Consider the following 19,074-nt stretch of genomic DNA (forward strand, 5'->3'; position numbering starts at 1 on the left):
TGTCCTGGCCCTGCTGGCTATGCCATTTCTGATACAGGCCAGGATGCTGTTGTCCTTCTCGGCTGCCTGGGCACAACCTGGCTCATGTTCAGCGGCCGTCAGTCAGCACCCCCAGGTCCTTTTCCACCAGGCAGCTTTCCAGACACTCTTCTCCAAGCCTGTAGCATTGCAAAACTGTCCCTGCCAGTGGTACAGGGGGTTGGAACTAGATGATCCTATGAATATATGATGGCATAGCTTGCGCTAACAGAGAGACAGAGTGTGAACATAGGCACCAGAAACAGCCGCAAGTTTGGAAACATGAGGAAAACATTTTCGAAACATGATGGAAACCCTGGTGGACTTCCTTCCAAGAGGGTATTTCAAGGACTGGCAAAAAGCAAGAGGCCCTACAGAGCAGCTCACATCCCAAATATAGTAACATCCATTTGTGTTTTGACATCTACACTGAATTAACCAAGTAATTCACGCTTTAGTATTGGTCTTTAACATTATATGTAGGTTGATAGCCTTGATAAACATTTTGATATAAATATTTGAATTAATGATTCTCTGTATTCTACTGTGAATTGTCTGCATTTAAGAAATGCCGTGTGCTGAAAACTACCACTTCTATGGATTTGCTCCTTATACACGATTCTTTGATTCCCTCCATCACTTAGACTTTTAAGTCAATTTCAATGGTATTTGGCATCCAGATTACAAGCTCCCCCAGAACAGCCAGCTTGTATGGTGGCCGTAAAATAGGCCCCCAGTCCTGGGTCTTTGTTGGTGATACTGAGCCTCATTCCCAGTTGTAGAGCTGGATCAAATGATATTAAAGGATCTGGAGCAACTCCCAAATCCTTTCAAAATGGGATGCCATTAAATAAAGTGTGAAACACCGTTCCAGAAGGCTGTCATTGGAGTAGGTACTAGTGCTTTATTTACAAAATCCAGAGATTTGTACACAGCAATCTACAGGACAGCATAGGGATAGTATCAGAAGGATAAATGACATGCTCAGCAGGAATTGAAGATGCCAGCAAGGAGTCATTTCAGTTCCACAGGGAACCTGCTTCCTTTTGACTAAGGAAGCTGACAGACCCCTCCAGGAAGAAAAAGAAGAAAAGCAGCAGCAATAGCCAATGCAGGCTGATGTTGTGATTTTTGTTAGCGTTGATGCATAGGAATACAAGTAATTGGTGAAGGAAGAACGAGGAGACCAGCAGGGTTTTGGCACTCCACTAAAGGCCATCCTGCCTGGTTCTTTACTTCCAGCGCCCGCCAACCTTGCCCTTGGGTGGGCCTGCCTTCTTGCTGATATAATACAAAAGGAAAGAAAAACATGTCAGCGTGATGGAAGCGTTGGGACTCTGTGACCACTTGTGCATTTCTGACTCTTAGATTAGGTTTGAGCTGCTTTCAGTTCTCACATGTTGGGCACACTTGCCGTAGAGCATGCCCTGACAAAAATACTGTTGCTTTTGTGGGAACGGACTCCTCCTCAGGCTTTCGGTGAAAGGCCAGGTTGTGCATGCCTGAAAGGGGTGAACCCTTCCAGACTCCTGCATTACCACCAGAGAAGTCTGTCTGGTCTCAAAACTAATGGCTGGACTATCCAGCCACAGACTTGATGTGTCCTGAATTCAAATCTGCTATTTTAGGATTTAGAGCTTTTTCTGGATAAAATTTCCTCATTATCAGGAAGCTCTGGACAAATTTCCCAGATGCTCTAGTCATCTAGTAGTGGAGGCAAAAAGCTGAGCAATAATTTAAATACGACTAAGAATCGCTTTGCTCTGGTAAAGGCAGAGCGGCTTCTTCCTTATATGATGCAAGCAAGAGCCTCCAAAACAGCCCAAACAACTTTTTAGGCCTCCCCTCGTATCAGTGTCCCCATCTTGCTCATGACATGTGTGGGATCAGTCCAGCTACACTCCCCAGACAAAGCACCTGGGGCAAACTCTCCATATAGTACGTTCCTGCACACAAAAGGACAATCCTACATGCAAGCCACTTACCTTCTGACCAAGAAGCAGGCATGCCTGGAGTCAAAGAGGGGCCAGGCATGAAGTTAGTTAAGTTCTGCACTGGCTCCCATGGGCAGCACCTTGGCTTTTGGTGCTCAGCACACCACCAAACCTTTCCATCTCACACATATGATGATGAGGCTGCTTCTTGAACTAAAGCTCATGCAAACTGGGGGCAGCTCTTTGACACAGCAGAGAAAGGGGCTGGGGCACAAGGTGGTACAGCCTTGCTGTCAACAGAGAGGCCTTCTTCAAAACCACTCTTTCCTCCAGGAAGCAGAAAAAAGGTATGGACAACACATCTGGGGAGATTTCTGTGGGCCTGCCCCATGAATTGGTTCAAGAGCACTAGCCATATTTACAGAAGGATGTAGCACAGTGACACAGACATACATATAGTGGATACTTTACCTTTTGAATAAGTTAGACTTAGTCGATTTGAAAAATTGACCTTTTACATGACAGAGAGCAGAGCATTTTCTGCTTCTTTTAAATTCATCTCAGTGTCCCATTTGCCAGCCTTTCTGCAGGTTCAAAACCCAGTATAGACTTGTGTAGCTCCTCAAATGAAGGCAGAGTCCTTTTATCTCCACAAGCACCTGTGACGTTTGATGTTATGCCTAACCTTTTAGAGTGTGCTTAAGGAGACTTAATAAAGTCTGAAGAAAAGGATCACTTGATCCTTGTGTAACACATTCAGCAGGCGCTGCTTTGGAATGATAGCATCTAGTGTGGATACAAATTTAAGTATACAAAAATCTCATGAGCTGTGGGCTTCTCAGTGCAACCTTTTCAAATTATGTCCTAAAATAATACCATGTCTTTCGGGAGAATAAGCATGCAGTAATGGTACAGTCTGTTGTGCATGGTGTGGTAGTGCCCCTCAGAAGAGCAGCAGCACCTAGACAAACCATGATAGCCTTCTGCAGCTGCACATTCTGGTGAGGTTTATCAGCCTACAGGTGTTTACAGAAAATAACACGGGAAGGTCAAGCTGTATGTTTGGCAACTACATACAACTGAGGCCCTAGCCTTACATTCATCTGATAAGCCGGGGTGGCTTGGGGAAGTGGGAAGGCAATGTCTGGTCACGCCTATCATCCAAAGATGTCACCAAAGACCACCACTTCATTCCTGACATGACTTTTCTAAGACAATACAGAAGCACAGTGAAGATCACCACTGGAGAGCTGTCTTCTCTTGCTTCCCTGTGGTTCCTTCTGTGTGTCTGTTAGTTTTCTATAACTCTAACCCTGAGGCTTGGTCTAGCCCTGGTCTCTCGTAAGTCCACTGTAGAATAGTTACAGATACACAACTCAAAAATCTAATGAAATAGAAGTCTTGTGGGGGAGGAAAGTGAGGGAAAGATGATGAGTGACAAGAACACACAACAGTAATCCCATTATGTTAGTCTTGTTACACACCATTGCTTATAATCTTAGCAACCACTTGTTTACCCTTTGTAAACAAAGGTTGTATTCCCTCAAGTATTCAAAGCACCTCAGTCAGGTGTTTGAAAACCCCAGCAATAAGCAGATGGAAATCTTGCAGACATGATGTGAAGAAACATTAATTTTTTTGTTAGCTGTTACATTCACTTCAGTTTCCCCTTCATTTTCTCAATGTGAGGCAGGATGGTAGTTGCCCTTCCATCTCTAGCCTCATTTCATTGCAATAAGAAAATGTTGGTGTTGAGGCTGAAGCGACTACTTTGAACACTGAAGAGATATGCCCAAGCCAGGAGCTTGGAAGGTACTTACTGCTTCTGAGCCTGATCGATCCGGTTCCTGAGGGTGACAATCTGCAAACAACATACATGACCAGGGTTTTTAGAGATAAAGAAACCTTGTTCCCTCATGGAGAGGGGAGTTTTACCTGCTGAAATGCTGGAAACAGGTGGCTGAGGTAGAGATTAATACTTCCTCGGAAATAAAAGCTCACCCTTGCTTGAAGGAGAGGATGTTGCTCCTTGGCAATAAATCTGCAAGCCAATTTGATGCATCCAGGGAAAGAGGAACTAGAGTTTTATAACCCTTTTAGAAGAGTTCTGACATATACAAATTAATCTCCTATGAACTCATATGTCAAACTGCAGGCAAGCAAGCTGGAATGAGTGTCACCCTGGCCAGCTGGAAAGCTCTTGGATGGCTCCATCACCTTACCTTCTCACTGTTCTCCTACTCCTACACGTTAGGAAGTGTATAAGCTCAAAGAGCTTCAGTGATTTTTGGATGGAGACCTCAAGAATGGAAGATAGGTTTCAGTTACCAACTTCCCAGAAGCTCATTTAATAAGAAAAGATGACTTTTAAAGGGTCTAAAGAAAAAAATATTCAAGAAGAGCTTCAGCAGCCACAAAGAAAAAGGTTGAAGTGGTGGCTCTGAAGACCTTCCCCAGATCTGTTGATGACTGAAAGCCACTAGAGAGTCGTTCTTACAAGATGGAACATCTCTTAGTTTAGCCATGAGTAAATTTCATATTCCAGCCTGATGCATGGGAAAGTAAACATGTACCTTGCACAGGATGAACACCTTATGGTCTGACTTACCACCTCAGTTCTGGCCCACAGCCCTGGGCTCAGTACTGAAAATCCTAGGACTGTCCCAGTGGAGGTACTGGAAAAGCCCACAAAAACTAGGGTGTGATAGAGAGCTCTCTTTTGCCCCTCAAACTTCTCATTTGTAACTGAGTCAGGGTTCTGCTTAGCTTTCCTGACGTAGAAAAATGCGCTTGCCAAGACATACGCTTTGCATCTGCTTTTGGCTCTACAAGTCCAAGAACTGATGACCCAACATTTGAGTATTTGAAGTGATGCTTGACATTCTCGAGTCCAAAAGAAGTAAAAACAAAAGTTGTACATTCCAATTGGCCTGACATCCAGTCTTTCGTGGCTTGTTTCTTTCCATGGCAAACAGAACAAAGTAAGAGACTGAAACATCAGCGGGAACAAGACAGCACAAGGAATGAAGGATCAGCATATCACCTGCTTTTGTACTTACTCATAAAAGTTTTGATATCTGCTGCAGTGGTTTAAATTATTGTTTGCAACCAAGTTTTTCTCCCAAGTGTGGAGGAGGACCAGCTGTTGCCAGTTTGACCCAAGGACTTAAGACTTACCTTCAGTGATAACTTTGTGATAGTGACTATAACACTAACTGTCCAGTGAAGCACCAAAGAGCAAGAGGCACTAGAGCTAAAGAACAGCTCTGCTCCTGTGTGTCCCAGTTCCTTCCTTTGTCTCTCCCTTGCATACTTGCTTATATCTCTTTCATTCTCTTTGCTGTTCTCACTTATCTTTCTCCTCACTTTTTTTCCCTGCCATTATCTTCCCTTTGGTTTTCTCCCACTTCTTTTTCTCCCAACTCAGCTGTGCATTTTCCTTCTACTTTGCTCATTCTTTGTACTTTCTCCCCTTGCTTTTCATCAGCAGCCATCTAGCTTTTTGTTTATGCAGAGGCTTCATTACCATAGCATGTAAATATTCCCTGGCATTGCTTTAATGCCTGTTTTCCCACACCCAGTTGACTGTTACCAATATTCTGGATGCATAAGCATGTGCCACAAGGTGGAAAATCCTTCCAAAGCCCATACCATTCTTTTCTGTGAAGTCCAAGCCTCTGCGTGTATCCCAGATACATCAGGGTGATTCCCCCACGCACGCAATACCAGAGGTTTGGATAGGGTATTATTTTAGAGATGGTCTGAGTGGGCTGCATACTCTGTTCTTTAGCCACATCCTTGTTGGGCCCTGACTCTTTTCCTGAATCACCACTTCATCTCTTTTCAATGAATGGAAGGGGAGAGAAAAAGGAAGGGAGAGACACAAGATCCAGTTTTCTCTTTTCTCTCTGCACTTGAAGCCAAGCACCAGTTTCTGCCTGGCACCGGGCTTCTGACCATGCGGCAGGCTCATGCATTTGGTAGCCTTTGCTGCTGCAGTTATACAGGCAAGTTCATTGTACTTACAATTTGGAAAGCTCCTGCAGCCTGCAACGCATTGTTAAAAGCTAAGAGAGATTGAGAGAGTTACAATGATGTTGTTCATTCCTTGTCAGTATGTGTCTGTGTGTGATTGGGCATTAAAAGGAGAGTGAGACCGAGATCCAGTAGGATTTCTCAGCCACTGAATCCTGAGGTAGGTGAGTGCAGCCCTGTCCTGTGACTATGAAGGAAACACATCCACTTTCTGTTACCATATGACACTTCAGCTAGATGCTCCTGTCTGGAGACAGTTTTCGGTGACTCCAGAGAGCTCAAGTCCACAGGGAATCTGTCTGGGATGGGAATAAAACTTGGAACGTTCAAGTGTGAAAGCAAAGATGGATTTAAAAATATTACTTTGCAATAGGGATGAGTGACTTGAGATCTATTGAATTTTCAGGCCACTGTTACCAATAGATAAACAAAAATGAGGAACATAATGTTTGAGCAGAGAATGGGGAGTCCATTTTCCATTTGGATTGCCTTTGCATGGAGCACTGAAAATGCTGAGAGTGCTTTACTCAATTTTAGCCTAAATGTGAAATCCAGACCAAGTATGTATGTAAGGGGAATGCAGTTCCAGGTGTCTTGCTGCTTAAATACTGCCAAAGGGTATTGGAGACCCAAATGATGTCACCAGATGGCTTTTGCTAGAGGAGTCACAGAAATGTTTACATTTTGGACCCAGAGCCATTAGCAAAATGGCTTCTCAACTCACCTCGTATTTTTTCCTCTTGATCTGTTCTGTAAAGTCATACTTTTCAGTCTCCAGCTGGTATAACCAGTCCCACAGTTCCTTAGCCTTGTCCCTGTGTGTTTATGGGAAAAGGAAGTTGGGAAAAATACATCACATCATATATTTACTGTGGTTTTTATGGCACTAGTAATGAGGCTTTTTAGGTTTTACTCAGTGTAGTTCACATATCTTCCTGCAAAACCTTTCTCTGAAAGCTACTCACCGTTTTCACATTTTTCTCACCTTCTCACCTTTTATACTTGCACTGCTGCATGAGTCACACACTAACATAGTTCCTATAGATTTAATTTCCTCTATAACTCTTAATGAAAGAAAACAGTCCACGTGGATCAGATGAGAAGGAAAGGACTCTGAAGGCCACTCAGATGAGCACAGCAGCTGCTATTGTTCAATCTCATCTGTTTCAGGGCTGAGGTAAGCCAACCTCATCTTCAGATATGTGTGAACTTCAGTGTGTGTAGTTCAGACTATCACCCGATGACTGCTCTGTCTGCACCAGAGCAATCAGCTCCCAAGCCTCCAGCCTTAGTGGAGATATGTACTCATACCTTAGCAGCAATAATTCCCTCCATGGAAAGCTGCAGATACCAATCTATACGTTTGTTCAACTAAACTCAGAACTGGTTTTAAAGTTTGGACCTAGTTGCATAAATGAATAATTCTAATTAGCAGGAGAGGCTAACCAAGCTACACCAGGAGCATGGCTAGGTGGCTACCAAACCATTTCAGCAATTTCCCACATCTCCATTTCCCCACCATTCTCCAGGTCAAGGAAGGGCAAAACTTAACACTGTTCCTGATGAATTTCAAGGAAGACACTCTCCTCTATGTCCTCTTTTCACCAGGGAAGTTTCCATGACCATAAGACTGAATTTCAGTAGGTTACATTCAGTAAGTTAAGGATAAGCATGTTACCTCAGCTTGTCTTCACTAAGATGGTCGATGTTCAAGGGTTTGCGCCTCTCTGCCAGGACTTTCTTCTTTGTCTCTCTAGCTGTTTGCTTCTTTCCTCTCTTCTGATCAGCCTATTTTCAGAACATCAATTAATGTCAGACTGCAGAAATTCACCCTGAATGAAACAATCTCAGTGACAGAGCAAGTAAGACAATGCGCTAGGGATCCAGAAGAAGGGAATTTGAGCTCTTTTCTCAAATTGTAATAAAGACTGTTCCCAGTCAACCCTGTGGTTTAACTATTCCATATTTCATCCTCCAATCCATGCTTTTTACCTTAGTCAGATAGCTGCTGTATGTGGCACCCATGGAGGACAGAGCCTTTTTCTTCTTGAGATCATCCTCAGCTTTTCTTTTGGCATCTTCTTCCTCTCTCCGTGCCTTTTCCTCCTGTGGAGCACAAACACACAGAAGCAGCAAGTTACTCTAGGGGAGACTCACAGCTTCTGCAGCAGCCACTTTCACTGCAGAGAATGTGATCAGGTAAGCATGTTAATGAGAATTGGGAGCTCCTGTTTCCTGCCCTTGCCTTAAGGGTGGCCATTTCTTCTTTGGACTGAGACAGGCTGAACCTGTAGGTTTTTCTGTCTCTAGAGATCACCTTCAATTTGATGCTGAGACAAGGAGAGAGATGCAAAGACACTTACCGCAAGCCTTGCCTGACGCTCCTTCTCCTTCTCAGCCCGGATTCTCTGTTGCTCTGCTCTTTCAGCTCTACGTTTCTCCTGCAAGAGGCAGTGGCAGAGGCATTGAGTCGTCATTGTGGCTTTATCTACCTCCAGTATTATGCCCCACCGCCCAGAGCTTTGATTTGTAGAAAGTGAGCCACCTACTCCCTTGCCAGAACATGCAGAAGGGTCCCATGTGCAATTCCAAGGTATAAAACAAGAGGCTGAGAGAGGAAACAGGTAGGGGTAGAAGCCATTTGTTGTTGACTAGAGCAGTCACTTCTGTACATAGCAATACAGCTTTCTGCCAAAGTCTGACTGGACTAATGGATTCTCACCTACAGAGGATTTCTCACTCTAGTACAGGGAAATGGCAGACTCACAATTCTCTCCTTGAGGGCAACCAGCTCTTCCTCTTCCTTTCTCCTGGCTTCAAAGTGGCTGTCAATCAAGGCTTGTAGTTCAATCAGGTCTTTGTTCTGCCTTTTCTTTTGGATGTCCTAGAAGAGCAGGAAAATGCATTAAGTAAGCCCATATTGCCCTGTGAACATGCCCTGGACATTCCTAGCATCCTGCCTACACAGAGAAACAAAAGCAGAAAATGACTGCAGATATCCATGGAAAACCATGGGATTAGCTTGAACAGCTGTTGATGAAGGTCAGCGACAGTCAGAAGCTGACAGTCAGAAGCCCAGAAGGGAAGAGAATTCATACCTCCTATCACACCATATTTTATCCCTGGCTTTGCTTAGCTGCCTCCTCTTTGCTTTGAGATACGAATCTTACCTAGATATGTTCCTGCATTTTTGGCAAAGCAAATATTTCTGTGGAGATTTTCAACACCAGAGTATCTATCAACTTTCTAGGAAGGTACTTGGATCTCTGCCTATTATTGTCATTTTAGGGAGTATTTCACAGAAACAGATGTGCATATGCCTGTTCTATTTCAATGTGCAACTTTCAGACCGTTTACAACAATGGGACAGGGAATCTGAGACGTCCTAAACCACTGACTTTCTCCTTTCTTCATATATTAGCTTAAAATATTCAAGGAAAATAAAAAAAAGAAATATGTGACTTTAGCTTAATCACATTATCAACAAATCCATCTGGAGAGTTTCAGGGAGCAGAGAGTAGTCTTTCACTGAAAACAGGTGGCAAAGCATTCATGCTTTTGTCCTTGACTTTATCCTCAGCAATATCCAACACAAGATGAATTATGCAGGTTTGTACACATGTGTATAGCTCAGGTACAGACAGACAAACACAGCCAATTTCAAGAATACTTACATCAAAATCTACTTTCTCACCCTCTGGTATTTTAGGAGCAGTTAGTCTGCAGAGAGTCAAAACCAAAACAAACAAAAAAAGGAAAAAAAAAAAAAGAGAAGGATTTGAATCTTAAAGAACAGGCAGTTTTTAAATAGCACATCCTGCCCTGTCCTGCCCTCAGGAATGATGTTGACAAAGAGGAATGCTGATGGAGATACAGGGGGGTGAAACAGCAAGTCAACGGAAAACTACTCCAGGACAGCACTAAGGATCATTGTCCTTCATGGAAGGTCAGGCAGGGCAGGAAGTTACCCCTAAAAATGCTTCTCATTCCCAAAGCCTATGGTCATTCCCTACCACACAGAAAGACATTGGTCCCCAAGGCTGTCAGCACAGTGCTGCGACCTCCATTCTGGGCAGCTGGCAGAGTGGGAAGGGAAGGTGCTGGGGCCCAGAGTAAGAAGGTCCATAGGAAACCTTAGTTAAACTCAGGTCATCCCACCCAGCATTTGCAGCCCTTCCTACTGTCAGCAATCCTGGATAGATGGGTATTTTCCCAGCCATGGCCTCTCACGGAAGATTTACTGTTGTGTCACCTACTGTGGGACTGCTGTATCTTGGTCAGTTCACAAGTCCTCTGACTCTTTCAAGAACTGGTCTCAAGACCCTGGCTGGTAACTACTGCTAAGGCATCCTCTGGCTGAAGCAGACATCCTGGAAGGGCATGCAGCAACAGCTGGATGTTGCACAAGGGAGGTTTGGATAAAGGCTTCTAGTGGCCATTTGCCTAATAGGCAGTCTAAGGGCTTCTGCTAGATAAGAAAAATTATTCCGAGGTTTTGAAACTCTCTGCCCCTCATACTTACTTTATTCTAGGCCTCTCCTCTGTATTTGGAAACATGGCCCAAAACAGGAAGGGAAAAAGAGGGAGAACAGTTAGAACAACAGAGATCACACCAGCTGCTAAAGTTAAAAGGAGGGAAGGGAAATTTAATCTTAGGGGAAACATCCCAGAGAAACTGGTTAAATCTCAAGCACTTCTGAAAGAAATATACACACTCACATACCCCTTTTGGTAGGAGTGAGTCTGGTTTTACCCTTGAAACAGAATTTGGCAGAAAAGAATCAAGAGACCGTATAAAAGTCCCAGACATAGGATCTGGAAAGCAATGGTTTCATGTAAATATGAAATTATTTTTCTCAAACCACCCTAACCAAAGCTCTAAGGAGGACAGCTGGGCTGGAGGGTAGAAGAAAAAGTTGCCTTTTCCAAATCAGCACTTCTTTTGCTAATGTTAACCTGAATTAACAGTTGTGCCAATGGTAACTAGGCTCTCACAGTTTTGATCAAGTGCCTTACTTGTAGGCCGGGAGGGAAAAAGCTTCATGACACACATTTTCCCCAGGTTCATTGACTCCCAGGATAGCTTAGGGCACATGTCCCTGAGGTACCTTGGTGCCATAGGGATGTTGCTTATTCTTCTGCACTATGTGGTGCTCCTCAAACCCATCTTGGAAAGGCCATCCTCTCTTAGCAAGCATCCTCTCCTACTTAGGTACATGCAGAATTCCCATAGGCATTAATGGGAATGATCTTTGCATCTCCAAGAGAGGTATAATGCCCTGATAGGTGGGCTAAACCATCACAGAGACTGTCAGCTTGGGCCCTCTGGCAGTCAGCAGTGTTCCCCTGCAACAAGTGACCTTTCCGTGGCTTTCAGAAGTGTGCTGTCTTATGAGTTACTTGCTTAACATTTGTGCTGTGATCAGTTCCCCTCCCTACTATGCTTTTTAAACTTTAGTTATTAACTCCAGTGTAATGCCAGTAAGTTCAGCACTGTTATTCTCACAAACAGAAGTAAATTAAACCTGTGTGTTTATTCTGGCCCAGTCTCACAGGGACACAGGTTGACTTTCATAACCACACACTATGTTTGAACTTTCAGGATGCTGCTGGATCCTACAATACAAGACTCTCCCTGTGTTGGTCCAGTGGGAGGAACTGAGGTAAAAATCTCACTGCCTATTGAATCTGGTAAAAAAAAAAACAAACCCAGCAGCTTTTTAAAGTAAAAGTAGAAGCAGCCTCCTCAGAAGTGGGTACACAAGCCCTGCTATCCATATCATGATACAGAAAGCTATATTTTTCAAATGTTTATTTGCATCCAGCTATTTCGGGACTGATGGAGGAAATTTGGAATAGCAAATGGAACAGAGTAGGATAAAGTAAAAGAAAACATTGTAGGAAAAAAATAGCAAAAACTGATAGCAAAAATATTTGGTGGAGACCTTAGTTATAAGGATGATGGATAATAAAAAATTAGAAAGTGCCTGGAAATGAGTTATTGGGATAATTAAGAGAAAAGATTTTAGTGGTGCTTCAAAGAGATCAGAACCCAGCCTTTCCTTTCTTTCACACTTTCCCACACTAATTTCAGTAATGAAATTTTGGGGGGTAGACTTTCCTCATTTACTGCAAGATCACTGCCTACCAGAACAGATCTCAGTTGAAGCCTTTAAATGTTAGAGCTATGCTAATAAAATAAACAACATGTAATTAAAAGAGTGGTGTAGACCAGTCATATAAAGGAAGTCACAAACCACTCCTGAAAAAAAAATATCTTTAGCCAACAGCATACTTGTCTATTTCTCCAGTTATTTTTAAAATTGTTTTGCTTTTAAATAGCCAGTGAGCTTCTTAACACATTAGTTTAATTGTTTTCTATCTGGAGAAAGGAAAATGAACCACAATTAACCAGTCTATCAGGGATGTTATTCACACAGGATTCCCTTCCTTTATGATATACCCAGATAATTTTCATAAACATTCCTGTTTAAATTAAAACTGCCAGTTAGTTACACTTCAGAGAGAGGGAGGAGAAAAATTAGACAGGAAATGGCTGGGTTTGTTTGTTGACCTTGGTTGCCAGGATCAACACCTGTCTGTCAATAACAATTTGGTTTCAGCTGCCACCAAATCAGCACTCTGAGCTTAATTAAGCCAACAAACAATTGTAAAAATAAAAAGAAAAATTAAGGTTAGTTTTGTTCTTGAAATAAGAAATTGTAGTTAGAATATTTAGAGGGACCTCCAGAAAACCAGAAAAGGGAACAACAAAGAAATAGAAGCCATTATTAAAAATTTAACAGCAATAAATCTTTCCATTGCAGTGCATGACCCAGCATCAGTCCATACTGTATGCACCAAAAGCAGTTCACGGATGTGATTTAATTTGAAATGCCCCTTCTTTCAAGACACTGAGTCAAGGAACTGGGCCAAAAATTGTTGACAAGCAGGAATTGTCATAGCAAATTCCTGATCCTGTGGTGGATTTTGACTGACTTTCTGGTCATTCTGCTGATGAACCATGGGGCTGTGACAAAATCCCCACATACAACCCTGCCAAAAGAAGGCAAGAGCCACTGGAAATCCAAGTACATTGCCCTGGTGTTTAGAGAATGTGAGTTTCTGGTTTCCAAAAGGGTTATCACAGGAAGAGTACACACCACCACAAATACAATATTGGTTTCTCCTGCCCTATCTATGAAATATTCACACGGTGCTCCCCTTTTCTGTGAATCCATCTGAACTGGCTTCACTTTGTTCAGAAATCCCTAAACACCCTCCCTTAATCCCACTTCTCAGAAGTAACATATCTAACTCACACTGTGTCCTTGGGGAAGGGCGAAGAAATCCATATGCTATTAAAAATAAAAGGAAGGAAAGAAAGAGAAAAAGAAGGAGAGAAAGGGGCTCAGAAAAGGTCCTCAGGGTATTTCCCTAAGTAAGAAAAAAGCCTGAAAAATGAAAAAGAAAAATAAAAAAGAAATGAACAAAAAGAAAAAATCTACACACACACACAAAAAAAAACAAAACAACCAAAACAAAACAAGGAAACAAGAAAATGCAGAGTGGTTTCACATGGCAGTGGGCTTTGTCTTTCGAAACAGTTGGCCAGGTGTTGAAGGGGTTGGTGCAGTCAGAACACAACCGAGCTACTTCAAAGGCCTGTAAAAGTCTGTGAGCATCTTTCTGTATATTTAAACTGGTTTTGAATTTGGTCCAGAGGTTCTCAGTTGTCTTGCCCACCTACAAGAGCAAAACTGATTTTGCAAACATTATATTTGGTCCTTTCACATGAGTCCTGTCCCCACCCGTGTGCTCCAGTGCCCATTCAACCAAGTATTACAAACACACTCTATTATGCCCATGGCCTGCCCCACCAGTCTGAACAAATTTATTCGTGTGCTTGATGTTTAGCACAATTTTAAGTGCATGGCTGAAGCAGAAGTTTAAATATCTGTACATTCAGGCCTGAAGACTATGACCTCCTAAAGTTTAGTGAGGAAGGCATGTCTATGCAGGGCTCATCTCCATTTTCAAGTAAGTGCTGAGATTTAAGAGACTTTCCTGATTTTGGGTGTATGGAGAAGGTTTGCAGCTGAGAGCTATGACACAACAAGTCCAGAGCAAGATTTTAGAGCTTGGTTTTCACCATCTACTGTCCTAATGAGGATGTACAAGCTTCTCCATACAACAGTGACCCCCCTGAGAATGATTGGATATGCACAGTGAGCAATTCTTTGTGGCAGAGAAGTTTTGGCCCAGTTCCTGAGTTCAAAATCAAGTGAGAAACAAATATAAAAGTAGGAGTGAGATGTTAGAAAGATGACTTTGTTGTCCTAAGACAATACTGAACTACCATCATAGTATTCGCCGCCTTCATCAGCTGTAGGTTGAAGGATAAAAACAAAAGAGAAGAAGCACAATAGTGAATTCACAACAAGCACTGTTCTCCTAACAGCAACTGTCCCCACTCCCTCCCTTTTATGCTGGGAACCTTGGACTCTCTGGAGATTGAACAAGAAGAAAGAAGACCTTTTTGGCGATTCAATTTGGCAAACATACAGGCCTTTTCTCCATGTTCATCCAGAGCCATCTGGAGAGACCATTTCCCTCCCATGCTATCTTTGTTCTTGAACAAGGTCAGTGTTCTTAACACTGCTTCCCCAGCACTGAAAGAGAAAAAGGATGAGAGTCTGTAGGTGCATCACATACCTTCTTCAGGGGCTTCTTCTGCTGGTGTCATGGTGAAAGCAGTGGTGGAAAGACAGGAAATAGAAAAAAAGAAGAAACAGAAGAGGTATTTAGAGGTCTTGGAAGCCTGAGAAAGAGACCAGGGAATGCATGAAGGGAGGCTGGGGGAATAAAGGAAGAAAAACAAAAAAAAGGAATTAGTGAATTAAGGCAGAGAGAAAAGGTATCTGGAGAGTCTGTCAGGAGTTAAAAATGCTGTAAGGTTAAAATAGCAGTAAGCATGGAGATTAAAGGAAAAAAGGGCTGCAAGTGATCATTGTGGTTAATATTTGTTTTTCTTGGTTTGTTCTCTTTTACCAGCCCAGGTTCTCTCTCTCACACACACATACACACACACACACACACACACACACACACACACACACTCATGTTGCAACTAGGTAGAGTAAATCAGAAGTCATGTCACATACCTGGCTCTTGAACTTCAGGTGTGAAGTGTCATGGAACAAGATGCAATGGAAAATAAGAGAATGAGAACAGGAAAACCATTGTTTCACACACCAAAAGGGCTTTTGAGCCAAATGGGAGGAGGGACAGAGAGGAAAAGGGGAGAGGGGAATGAAGTTAAGAAGTAAACCTGAAGTAAAATAAATCAATTAAATTTGAAACAGCATATAAACAGAAGTCATAGCACAGGAAAGGAATTCAGTTATGTGAAACAGGCAGATTTATGAGAATAGTGCATTGCTTAGAAAAAACTTTTCAGCATTATATGACATAAAATACAACCTCAAAGCACAGTGTACCAAGGTTTATCTTCATTTGAAATATGCACATGAACATTGTCAGCACTCTCAAACCACGATTGGATCCATCCTTTTTTACAGTAGTGTTTCAGTCATTTGAAATAAATACAGTGTGTTTCCAAAATCTACTGAAATGCCTGCTGTAACTCATCATCAGCATTTAGCTAATTTCCAAAGAAGCTTGGTTCTCTTTTCTAGATCTACAACTCAGGCCATTTTCTTCCTTGAAGACAACTTTGATATGTGTATAAATGTACTGCTATTCTTCACATTCATTTGCAATGTAGAATTACAAACAGATTACTTCATAGGAAGAAAGGGTTCATTAAAAGTCTGTGCAGGTCTACATTTCATTCTTCTGTTTTTTTGGCAAAGCAGAAATAGATCAGCAATGTAGATTTGCAGGGCAGATTTTGCTTTTCAGCTCTACATGGATCACGATTTTGCAAAGCAAGCATAAAAATAATGCAGAATCTCACAGTATTTATATTCCCTGTATAGAGTCAATAGATTAAACTCTGCCCTGAGATTTGAAACAAAGCTTTCTCATACCACTGTGCAGAATTTAACCATACCACATAGACGCTTTTGCTGAGCTACTCTTTCGTGATAGCATATGGGTTCTCCTAGTGTTTAGTAAAATGTGCATGTAACAGGTGAGTTTCCTCCTCCTTACTGCTCATTACATTCCACTGAGGAACAAAACCCCAAACAAACATCATTAAAATAAAACAACCTGAAAGGCTTGCAAGTTACAAGCCACTAGTAACAGATGGGTTGCCTTGCATTCATTTTCCACACACACTGTCCCAGCAGATGGACACTGGGGAGTTTAGAAGTTAAATCACATACCTGGAGGGGGGGCTTCATTTAGTAGGAAGTGTCAGGGGAAAAAACATAGGAAAGGAAGATAAAAGAATTAGAAATAAGTTATTCAGGAAGGGATCACCTCAAACTTTGGTAAGACAGGGTTGAAGGAGTATCATTTGCAGACTAGGTTATAGGGATAAAGTGTTAAGAAGAGTGGAAAAGAGGAATAATTACAGTGGGGTGTGGAGCAGAGGGAAAGGGGATGCCATAGAAAAGGAAGATACAGGGAATTTGAATGTTGATGAAATGAGCAGTTTATATCATGCAAATACATTAACAGTGGGCAATAATGGTAATACTGGTCATCTGTAAGTTTGAAAGAAAACGTACCCAAGAAGAGAGTTTTACAAGTGTGTAGTGAAACCTATGTTTCAGCTATGCACATGCCCTTTTAGCTATCAGAGCAGGTATGGGGATATCAGAGATATTGAAGGAAGTACTGGTTTGGATATATCTCTACATTTGTGTGTGAAGCTCTATCATCTAAGAACCTCCACTGTCAGATTTGGAGCTTAGTCGGGTCTACACAAGGGCTTGTCTCTTCTCCAAAGGTGTAGAAACTGCTTGAGCCTGCATGCCAGGATCCTGCTGCAGGCAATACCTGCAAGTGGAAGCAGCTTGTGTTTCAGCAGCTCAGGTACCTGCTCTCTGCCCTGGCAGAGTAACAGCCCTAAGAGTTTTCAGGGGCACTAAAATCATAGAATCATAGAGCAGTTAGGGTTGGAAGGGACCTGAACAATTATCTAGTTCCATTGTTTCTTCTAAGCTTCTTAGAAGGTTACTCTTTAGTTACAAATAATAATTATACTTTCCTATGTAAATTTTATGGATTTAAATAAGGGAAATAAATTTTAGGGAATCTTAAGAGTAGATTGATTCTTCATGACTGTTTTTCATCAACATCTTCAAATTCCTATGTATTAGATTCATACTAATGCTTCAGATTAATACATAGGAATTTAGATGTCACAAATGTGACTTTGGTTAGGTAGAAAATGTCAGCAGAGAAAAATAAAGGAATTAGAGCAAGAACAACACAAAAGCAACAACTCTGAACTCCAAAGTCACACCAAAGCTGTGACTTGGAATATGTGTTAGACAAAAGACAGCATGAATAACAGAGAAACTAAATAATCAGACAGTGATATAAAAAGCTGGGACAGTCTCCCTCTGACATAAATGTTTTCTTTTAAGCTTGTTATGCTTACATCTTCTTTGTAAATTTTCCTGTTTGTTATGCTTTATGTTACAGAGGGAAAAGAAAATATGGAAAGGCTGTAGGTATGGCTTTATTGTTAATCAGATTACATCAGTATGTGGTGTTTTGCACATATTTCAAGCTCACATGTATGTCAAAGCTTGAGATGAACACTCAAGTAGGAAGTAGCAGTGAGTAAGCCATTCAATAAATAGCGGGGAAAAGAGATACAGAGGCAGGCAAAGCAGCTGGGGTGGTAGTAATGACCTGTAACTTGTGCAAAACAAGGTCAGAAAAAACTTGAGATCAGGTAACAGACAAGAATGAATATGGGTAAAAGGAGGAGAGAAGGGTGTGAAACGAGAAGCAGTGAGAACAGGAAGGAAATGGGAAGCAGCATACAGATTAATGCTGAAGTGTGAAGTCAAGTCATGCAAAAATCAATCAGATGATAGCTTTCACCTCACTCCAACCCTAGCTAAAGTACTGATCTAAACTAAGAGGCTGGTCTCCCTCTGTGGACCGCAGAGTGAAATAGCTGGGATGGATAGCTGCTGAGATGCGGCTGCTTTAATAAAGCTACTGCAAATGGCTCAGACTCTCATTCTCGTGGACAGTTCAGAGGGTGCCACAAGTTCAGTTTCTGCTTTCCCAAATAATAAACATTGTAACGTTCCTGTGTGCAGTGTGAGGATGGCTGAGTCCAGTCAGTGGCTATTATTACAGCTTATACATTGAGATATGTGTTTACAAAGATGTTATTACGTTTTTCATGCAACAGTTAGCTCTTATCCTCATTATTATGCATCACATAGCAGAGGAAATTATTACTGGTGGAAGGTGTAAGGAAGCTGCAAGTTACAGTTTGTCATTAATATTTGATTTTTGTCTTTTTTCTTCCACCATCTTTGAATTCCTGAGTATAATATTAGAGTTACTGGTATCATTTTCCAACAGAAATTATAGTTTCAGTTAAATTTCATTATTTCAGAGCTCATGTAGATTTAGCTAAGATTTTGGTTAAAAACCAGAAACAGTTTCATAACCATAAAAGGTTTCACAGATATTAACATCTCTAGAACAAAACCTTTCCATTTTTTGCTTGGTAACAATCTCTCATTCCAGATTTATTCTTGCATTACACTATATATACCCCACATTATCCATAAAGCAGTGCTTCAGAAGCATCTAAGATAGAATTTTCATTTCAGAATTTGGAAGTCTTCCATAACGGAAAGAGGGGGGAGGGGAAGTTGGAACAAAATGTTTTGTTTTGACAAAATAAAAATAAAAAAAAAAATAGTTTTGAATAGCTGCCAAACATGCCATTCCTCCTTTTTTGTTGCTGCTGTTGTTTGTTTGAAAAGTTTTCATTTTGTCCCAATTCAGAACATGACCCAGTTGTGGAATTGCCAAGCACAATTGAATTGCCAGCACACAATAACCCTTCAGATTGATGCAGAGGAATTCAGAAGTCACATACCTGGTTCATGGACTTCTTTAAGAGGGAAGTAGCAGG

At 41.7% G+C, this 19,074-nt stretch overlaps 1 protein-coding gene across 1 annotated transcript; it reads right to left on the reverse strand.

Moving 5' to 3' along the window:
* Positions 1-897: 897 nt before the first annotated feature.
* Positions 898-10,602, reverse strand: TNNT3 (troponin T3, fast skeletal type). The gene is made up of 9 exons (XM_061463097.1): positions 10,510-10,602; positions 9,662-9,707; positions 8,755-8,871; positions 8,351-8,428; positions 7,980-8,093; positions 7,666-7,775; positions 6,712-6,802; positions 5,979-6,019; positions 898-1,299 (listed from the first exon to the last, which is right to left on the reverse strand). The coding sequence occupies exons 1-9, from the start codon at positions 10,542-10,544 to the stop codon at positions 1,251-1,253; spliced, it is 681 nt and encodes a 226-aa protein (XP_061319081.1). The 5' UTR covers positions 10,545-10,602; the 3' UTR covers positions 898-1,250.
* Between the last annotated feature and the right edge of the window lie 8,472 nt (positions 10,603-19,074).

Source organism: Pezoporus flaviventris, unplaced genomic scaffold (genome assembly GCF_033815535.1).
Source record: "Pezoporus flaviventris isolate CSIRO_AGI_PZ_B2104156 unplaced genomic scaffold, CSIRO_AGI_Pfla_v1 ptg000036l, whole genome shotgun sequence".
In the NCBI taxonomy this organism is placed as follows: Eukaryota; Metazoa; Chordata; class Aves; order Psittaciformes; family Psittacidae; genus Pezoporus; species Pezoporus flaviventris.